The sequence below is a fragment of the Neospora caninum genome, chromosome Ia, assembly GCF_000208865.1.
Source record: "Neospora caninum Liverpool complete genome, chromosome Ia".
NCBI classification, from domain to species: domain Eukaryota; phylum Apicomplexa; class Conoidasida; order Eucoccidiorida; family Sarcocystidae; genus Neospora; species Neospora caninum.
The window spans coordinates 1,026,844-1,035,927 of record NC_018385.1 but is presented as its reverse complement, the minus strand read 5'-3'; the positions used below and the strand labels follow the sequence as shown (position 1 = coordinate 1,035,927).

Sequence of the window (9,084 nt, the reverse complement as noted above, 5' to 3'; positions counted from 1 at the left end):
GTAGCCGTTCGGAGTGGCGCGAGTTAAACTCATTTTCCATACCCTTGGGTCCCAAATGACACGTCCACTCCATGAGCCCCCGAAAAGTGTCAACGCCCTGAACGCACTGCCACCAGTTTCAGCTGTACAGACAGCTGGGCCCCGGATGCTGCGCATGTTCCGCGAATCCAGCCTCCACTCATTGCATGTGGCGGTTTCACAGTCAAATCGCCGCTGCATCTGGCGGAGTTGTTTCAGTATTCTCGTCCCCTGAGCAAACATGGCGAGGGAAACGAGACCTTCGAAGAAGAAGGCAGGAAAGAAGCGTATCGTCGAGTAGACCGGATATTTAGCGGAGAGCATGTACACGTGAGGGCTCCGATGTCCCTGTTCGGGAAATTGTGTGCAGTGGAAATAGAAGGGACACGGGGGCCACACTCCCCGCAACGTCACACCGCTCGAAACACAACAGGGGTACTTTATGCGCTGCTGGCACAAGCCAGGAGTCAGTCTTTTTTATTTCTTGGTCTCAATTCCTCTAATGACTACTCTGTAAAGGCGACATTTTCTTCATGCAGCCGAGGGAAAAGGAGTTAGCACAATCGACGCCTCAATCGCAGTGGATCTTCCTCCTTCGAGTGTGGTCCCGCCCTTCTCTCGGCTTTCTTTTCGTTATGTAATTGTAATGCTTTTTTCCTATTGATATTTTTCCATTCATATTTTCCAGAATCTGCTTTCAGATTCAGAGCGAGCCGACAATTTCCTAGCATCGTTTGCCGTGTCCCGCTCATCGGTGCGACGCAGTGTGCGGCGCGCATCGTGGTGCCTGACGGAATGGTAGCACCGTTTTTCTCTTGAGAAACCCCAGGGTTTCCCGTCCTCTCTGCCGGATTTGTGGAGAAAGCTCCTTTGAGGAGTGACACCTCTGCTCGAACTACGGGTCGGCACCTGGATGATTCCGATCATTCGGGGCGAGAAACGCATTTTTTGTAGCTCGTTCTGCGGGTCGTGTCCCGCTCCCTGCTTTCTTCTTTGTCTACCGTGTTCCGTGCCAGCTGCGACGGCGGAACACCTGCGTCCTTGCATGCGTTTCTCATATGTATACTATTTCGCGTCACGGTTGACTGTGTCCCTTGGTGTCCTCCTCTGCACCATTTCTCGTGCTGCCAGCCACGTGGCCTCGTGGCATTGTTTGTGCGCCATGAGGGGGCGACGCCAGAGGCTGAGGCCAGGGAAGTCTCTCTGCAGCACCGCGTCACCATCTGCGCATTCTCATCTCTCATGCGGAGGACAGTCTTTCCCATGGAAGGAGCCGCCCTCTGCTGTCCTGCCAAATGCCGGGAGCTACGCGCAAGTTTCCCCTTCCCGCCCATTATGTCTTGCTTCTTTGACTTCTGACTTCTCGTCCCCCTCCGACTGCCTCTGTTCGCTAAACTGCGGACCCGTTTCGCCGATTGCGCCGTCGCTGAGGCCTCTCTGTAGACCAGCGGGCCGCTTCCGCAGTTCGTTGCGCTGTGCCCGAGGGGTTTTGTCGTGCGCCTTGGCGCTGTTTCTCCTAGCATCGCTTTCTCCCCCGTTCTTCCCTCTGGCGATCTTGCCCTCGACTCAGGATAGCCAACCGGTGACTCGTACCGATGGAGCTTCGGAGCCGTCGTCTGGGGAGACTCACGTCCTCGCAGCCGCTGCGGCTCCAGCTGCAAGTGGCATCTTCGGCCGCGGCTCGGAGACAGCCATGCGGCCAGTGGACACCCGAAACGTGGGAACGGAGGGCGACGGACACACACGTACAAATGCAGATCCTGGCGCAGCTGAACTCGTAAGAGAGACAGGAAAATTCGCAGCGCCCGATCATTTTTTGGGTTCTGCGAAGGAGGTGCGCGAGGGGACGGGCTTCGATTCCCCGTCAGAGAGAGAGGAAAACGGAGACAGCCCACTGTCCTTCTCTTCTTACTGGCACTCGACTGTCGTCTCCGAGAAGTCTCCGTTAGAGGCTGCTGATGCGTTGCTTTCGTGGAGCGCTGAGAAGGTAGACACCGGCAGCTCCGAACAGGAGGTTCGGAACCGCGGAAGAGAGAGAGAACGCGGCGGGATGCAAGTGACAACGGATCGGCTGAGGACTGCTTCCGCCTCATCTGCCTCTTCGACAAGAACAGCTGCGCCTACTCAGAGGGCGGAGCAACAGGGTCGGCATTCCAACAGAGAAGAAAACGAAGCCAGACTGTCTCCGTTCTGGAGGGCAGTTTATGTTGCTATCAGTGTCGGGCTAATAATCTTTGCTGGCATGGCCAGCGGCCTGACGACAGGATATATGGCGTTTAACGAGCTGCAGCTCCTTGTGCTTCAGGAAACCGGGTCTGCAGAGGCGCGGCAACAGTAAGCAAAGAGGAAAGAAAGGCCGTTTCTTGGCGGGGCAAAAAGTTATTGCCTTCCATCTATCGTGCCGCTTGATTCAGCTTCGTACACCTCCTCTCTTCTCACTGGCGGACCCTTGCGTCTTTGGCTTGGCAAGATTCCTCCGCGAGTGTAAACCTCTTCCCGTTTTTCCAAGATATTCGGCGTTCCTCGCCTCACTCTGTCTCTTCTCCGTCGGTCTTCGTAATATCTTTCGTTTCTTTCTCAATGTGCTTCAAAACGCACGGATTCTAAGCCATGAAGGACTGGCTGCATACGACCGGTGCTCCTGCGTTTCAATTTGAACAACCGCTGCTCCCTTGGTCTCGTGTCGAATTTGCCGGAGTATCGTTCCTTCTGTGCTTCTCCTCCTTGACTTTCTACGTTTCCTGCTGTGCTTTTGTTCGTTATCCCCTCGCAAATTAAGGCGGTCGTGCTACGCCCTTTGTGTTTGTTCCTATCTCTGCATGCGCCATACAGGGCCGAAGCCGTATACCGCATCGTTCAGGGGAATCGGCATCAGCTCCTGGTGACGCTGCTCCTCTGCAATTCACTAGCCATGGAAGCGCTCCCCCTCTTCCTCGATCGGCTTTTCACGCCCCTGCTTGCTGTCCTCATTTCCGTCACTGCCATTCTTTTCGTCGGAGAGATTTTGCCTCAGGCACTGTGCACAGGAAAATATCAGCTGCGGATTGCTGCGGTAAACCCAGGAAACCAACAGGAAACTGCTGGTGAAATTCTGAGTTGATGGACGTTTTAGCCGTCCTATACTGTGCAGCTTTGTCAACTCCTGTGCCGCTGGCCGCCTATGATCGGCGGTCTAGCGTCGCTAGTCTTTATCTCCTCTCCTTTCGCTCGGCAGTTACGTCATGCCTAGGCACGTGCACTCAATGGCCCAGGTTCGGGCCGTGCCGGCGGGAAGCAAGTTGTGCCATTACGTCGATTGTCCTCTTCAAAGTTTCTTCCCTCTGCCAGTCAGTGTTCGTATTTCCGCTCCATCCCTCATGCCTCGCCGATGTCTCAACTCCCTGTTTCTCCACTGGCGTTGCCTGGGTGTCCCTCAGTGAACAAGTGCTTTTTTCTGGCTGTTTGCCTCCTTCGCAGGCCCTTGCTCCAACCGTGCAGTTGCTGATCTTCCTCTTTGCGCCGGTCGCCTACCCAATCGGCAAACTCCTCGACCGGTTCGTCACGACGGAGAATCGGGCGACTCTCTACGCTCGCTCTGATCTCAAGGCATTGATTGGTGAGCGCGTAGCTAGGATAAGAGCGGAAAGCCTTTTTGGCTCACTCTTGTGCGGTGTGTCTCCTTTATCGTTTCTGCTTCTTCCTGAGGGTGTGCAAACGGACCAGGAAGCAATGCATTGAAAGCAGTCTCCTATCCAGGACGACCGGGCCCACATAACGGGCCTTGCTCGCTTCGGTTCCAAACGCGGGGCTTAAGCCACCTCTTGACAACGGAGTTCCTCCAGGGCGTTTCTGCGGAGCAGGACAGCGCTCTTTTGCTTCACAGTCAGCAGTGTATAGTCCTACCTTTCCTGCCTTTTCCCCCGCGCCGTTGTTTCGCTTTCATTGCGGTTGACCTAGAATCCTTTTCGCAGATGCTTCCTCCTCGAATGCGTCCCGCTAATTCGTTGTGGACCTCATGTGCTCCGCGTGTGTTGGCAGGTCTACACCAGAATGATCGTCGCCGACCGCTGTTGCTTCAGCACACCATAGAGCAGCAAGCGCGTCTCGCCCGAGACGGCGAGTCTTCGCACCGGGGCCGCTCACCTTCCTCAGGACAAACTCGTGTCCCCGGTGCGAAGGTGACGCCCGTGGCTCTTGCAGTGCCGGATGTTGTCGAAACCCTCGGCAGTGCAGGATCAACACAAGACGGGAAAGGTCGCGCGACAGGCCCCTCTTCTTCCCAGAGCAACAAGGGTCGGAGGGAAAAAGCCGACACGGCGGGCGCGGGTGCGCCGCGGAGCGTCGGCGACGGGGAAGGAACCGAACGATGGGCGGGCGAAGAGAGTGCAGGGAAGGGGCTGCGATTCAGTCCCGGAGGGCGCAGGACGGTCTGTTCCCAGAACGGTTCTGCTGGGCCGAACGGAGAAAAGGAAGGAGAGAGTAGAGACGAGACTCTGCAAGACCCAGAGCAGCACCCGTCGAAGAAGGGGCAAGATGGATTACATGCCGCTCAAAACGACGGTGGGGAGCCGGAGGGAAGAGCGCAAGAGACGCGAGAAGATCTGGAAAGAGCAGTTGGACTGAATCGCGACGAAGTTCTGATCATGCAAGGTATGCAGTGTCCATCCGATCCTGAGTTTATATGTACATCTACTTTTATATTTGTTTATATATATGTAGGTTTCAATATGCGCAGAGGTGGCCTTCATGCGAGAAGGGAAAGCGTTTCCACCCATGGAGCAGACGGGCTCGTCTGTCTTCTCATCTTTATGTGAAGCATCGCATTCAGCCATCGAAAGGAAACTGCGGCTTTGTTCAGCTGAAGGCTAGCTATCTCTTTTTCTCGCGAGGTGACACGGTGCGAGAGAGATGGCAACGTTAGGATTAATGCTTGTACTCATCGGAAGAAACTCTGTTCGTACTGACCTTGACGTTCCGTCCCCTGATCTCAGTCCGGGAGGAGGGAGAGAAAAGAGAGAAACTAATTCTCTGTGCACGGGTGCAAGGACAGAATGCTATCGTCTCTGCTTCCCTCCAGCCGTGGCATGTTGACCATTTCACAAAGCGTCTCAGCGTTTTCTCCGTTCTACCTTGAATTTGCTTGCTCCGCTATCCCATGCGGTGAAACGCCCACGACACAATTCTTCTTCTCTTTTGTTTACCTTTCAGGCGCTTTGGATATGGCTTGCAAGAGTATCTGCGACTTCATGGTGCCTCTTCACGACGTCTATATGCTTGTAAGAAACACTGCGAGAAGTCAGAGTGTTCAACAATAACTCATCGAACTACCTTAGGATCTATGCGTGGTGTGTTTTGTTGGGCGGTGCGGCTCTTCTCTGGACAAAAACTCGACCGTTTTCTCTTCGCTGGCAGCCACGTCTTTCCAGGGTCGGAGGGGGAAGTGTACAGCGATTTGGGAGTGGTATATTCGGCTTGTGGTACGTCTCTCTCTGACGCGTTTTGGGGAAAGGTCCTTTCCGTGCTGTCCACCATAGCGTATTGTAAGCGAATTTTTCTTGCTTTTTGCGTACACAGGAGGACGTGCTAAGATTCATTGAGTCCGAATACTCGTATTGTTTTTCGTCGACAACGTCCCACAGTGTTTGTTTCACTGTCTCTCTTCGAGCCCCTCATTTCTGCAATGTTCGTCTCCACGTGACAACGAAGACCGCCTTCAACTTGGTTCCTCAGTGTCCGTTTTTTCGCTTCAGGAATGTTCGATGCGGCTGACCCGCGAGCTTCTGGTTGATGTTCTGCGGAAAGGTCATTCCCGTATTCCGGTCTACGAGGGGTGAGGCAGACAAACGCAAGGATCGCCAGTGTCCGCATGGTAGACGGCAGCGCTGTGAAGTCGCCTGTGAAGTTTTCGTCGGGGCGTTCGTCGCTTTATACGGATTCAGGGAGCTTGGAGGGAGTGAGCCAGGCGCAGTCGTTTATCGGTCGAAGGGAGAAGCTTTCTCAACTGTTGCTCTTGGGGTTCGGGCCTTGTAATGTGCCGGAGATGGACACAGGCGGGTGATGCAGCCTTCGAAAAGGTCGCAGATATGCGTGGACGGGGTTGCGGAGAGAGCCAAGCACAGGTTGGGTGGCCTTTTGTGTGTCCTTTGACGTACAACTCAACCTGCCGATATCTCGATTAGGAATACAAGTAACGGGTGCGACTGTTTCTCGGCGCTCGATGTTTTCGTTAAAACACGTCCGCGGTCCCCGGAGCTCAGATGCGTACATGTTACGCTGTCTACTGAAACAAATCCTGTTCAACAGGCATGGAGATACGCCTGTGTTTCTTTCTGTGAGTGTCAGCTCTTCTCCAGGGCTTTCAAGAGGTCACGCCGAAGCTAAGTGCATTAGCCAGTAGAGGCCCTATCTATGGGTTTGCAGGACGGGATACGCTTTTGTGCCGACATCCGCTTTCGTCTGCTGTGTTTGAGCAGCCGTCGCTCTAACGTCCGAGGCGTACTGCTGGTGAAGAGTCTCATTCTCATTGACCCAAAAGCGGGTAAGAGCAAAGAAGGATACCCTCGTGGTGCAGGCGTCCCGATCTGCACCTACAGTGACGCGTGCTTGATTTCGGTCTGCAGTCGAAACTGCCTTGTGCGACTCTGACGAAACTGCCCCGTCGCAGAGGCAGGAATTCGTGTCTGCTGCGTACTTGCTACTACGTCGTTCGCGCTTCCATTTCCAGTCCCCGCTGGGAGATGCGCGCGAGTTCCTGGTTTGAGATTGCAGGTTGCTAGCCAGTGTCCTGTGCTGAACGCGCGTTGCCAGCCGAAGGACGACAAGCACTTGAAGCGTAATGTGCCGCTTCATGTGTCAAAACCAGAATAGGGTGGTAGAGTGGCCCATTGGCGAATAGTTATGTACATGTGTGTCTGCTGCCCGTAGGCATCAGGATCCGCGATCTGATGCGAGGGCGAACCTTCCGACGTCTGTGCACGCCGTTGTTCGTCGCTCCTTCTGCGAACCCGTACCAACTTTTGAACGAATTTCAAGAGGTAATGACCGTGTGGACCATGGCCATTGATTGTGGCATGCTCGCTGGTATGGTCCTATGGTGGCTTTCGTGGAATTATGCGACCGTGGTCGGCGTACGTCGACTCAAGGGGGTTCACATATTCACTAAAGGGAGTCTCTCTGCGCGTACACTGCCTGGGCTTCATCGCCCATCGCTTCTGTCCATCTGCGCCTCCGTGTGATTTTTGTGCTCGGCGTTTTGACTGTTCAACAGGGACGCTGTCACTTGGCTTTCGTGACCAATGACGTCGCAGCGTATCAGCAAGCGTGGAAACAGAACGTGGACGTTCCTACGACTGTGGATCTCCTGGGGATCGTGACTCTTGAGGACGTGATAGAGGAACTCATTCAAGAGGAAATCATGGATGAGTTTGATAAGCGCGTGGTGAGTGTCTTTCCGTCTTCGCAGTGGCCTTTCGTGTTGGTAGGTTTTCCTTCTTTCTTGTTTTTCTCTCTTCTGCTTCATGACTTTCCGTGATGTCGGTTGTGCGTGTGTGTATGGTGAGAGGAAAGACGAAAGCATACTCCAGTGCGTACGTGCAGCACCTTGCCATATATGTGTTTCCACCTTCCCCTCTCACATGCGATTTTGGTTCTCTTTCCCTACGGTAGAGTGCTCGTACAGGAACAGTTGACAGAGGTTTGTCCTGGCGCACGCTCCCACTTTTGGTGTCCCAGTCTTTGTCCGTGTGTTTCTTTGTCCTGTTCTTTCGTGATGTCCTTTCATTGTTGCAGTGTTATGACAGCTTGTCCTACCCGTCACCGTACCACAGGCGCGTGTCCTTGTTCGCTGTCTCTAAGCGCTGTACCACTGTGCTCACACACTGCCCTCAGGTCACCGTTTCGCCTTTTTGATATCGTCTCCTCTCTTGTCTCTGTGAGGACCCCGCTCAACCTTGTGTCCTCCCGTTCGACGTTTATCTCTTTGTATGTATCTCTCTGTCTCTTGCCAATACCCGTCCACAGACAGGAATAGGGCCCTCGGCGGCTCGTGTTCTGGGCTCGGCCAGCAGCGTCCACTCTGGGGTGCTTGCAGCGACACCGGCCATGCCGAGGTTTCGCGCGATGGACACCTCCGATTTTCTTGGTCTGGAGCCCCAGTGCGAAGGGTCGGGCATCGACGTTTCCGAGGGACTGGGCACTCGCTCAACTACAGACGTTTACTATCCAGCTGTACGTGCGTCGAGCGCTCTGAGTCGTTTTGCATCTTTTTTTGCTCTGGAAGAGGCTGCCGCGTGCGCGTCCCCCTCATCCCCGTTTCTTGGGACCCTTCCGCATCTTGGGAGTCGAGCGGCGCTTCTCTTCACTGCTGATCGAGCGCCCGGGCCAGGCACCGGAGATCAGGCCAAAGACAAGCTGGAGACGAACAACTACGAACGGTTGGCAAGACTGACAAAGTCGAAGACGTCGGAATATCCTTATCAAGGGGTACGTGCTGATGAGGCAGTAGCGACCTCTGGGACCGCAGACTCGGTCTCACTTTATGCCGCGGCTGGACGCGGAGTCTCTTCCGTTTCATGTAATGTTGGCTCCGGAGGAACTGCGCGCGAGGTGGACCCGTTGATAGCCGAAGCTTGTCGATCTACTTCGGCGCATCAAGAGATGTATCGGCCGTGCTGGGAGGAGTTCGCAATTCCGCAAACGCCTGCCTCGTCTTTGGTGGAAGAAAAAACGCCTGCATCGGGAGCAGTTTCGCCCAAGCGGCGGTGCCGAGTGTCGCCCAGCCAATGTGGGGGATCAACAGGAGAGGCTCCACCGGAAGTGTGCGCCCGACAACCATGGGGAGGAGAGGCGTTTTCTTCGTCTTCGCCAACTGCATTGTCTCGTCGATCTCAGCGACGGCGCTCCACGTGGGTGTCCGGCCGTGCTGCTGACACTCCAGGTCGCGTCATTGTTCAAACCGAGGAGGGGCTGGAAGGACCGCGAAGGATGCCCGCGTCGGTGCAAGTGGGTCAACGCGGCAAAACGCACCAGCAGAGTGATACTCAGAAGAAGCTAAGCCAGGATTCTCCAGGAACTCGGCCCTCTACCTGA

At 54.9% G+C, this 9,084-nt stretch overlaps 1 protein-coding gene across 1 annotated transcript; it reads left to right on the top strand.

Annotated features, from left to right (window-relative positions):
- Positions 1-2,260: 2,260 nt before the first annotated feature.
- NCLIV_001170 (putative CBS domain multi-pass transmembrane protein) lies at positions 2,261-9,084 on the top strand (the record flags this gene model as incomplete). The annotated part of the gene is made up of 11 exons (XM_003879612.1): positions 2,261-2,352; positions 2,851-3,070; positions 3,475-3,613; positions 4,036-4,647; positions 5,206-5,273; positions 5,748-5,827; positions 6,471-6,535; positions 6,922-7,031; positions 7,265-7,435; positions 8,017-8,478; positions 8,887-9,084. 11 exons carry the CDS (start codon positions 2,261-2,263, stop codon positions 9,082-9,084), a joined length of 2,217 nt encoding a protein of 738 aa, XP_003879661.1.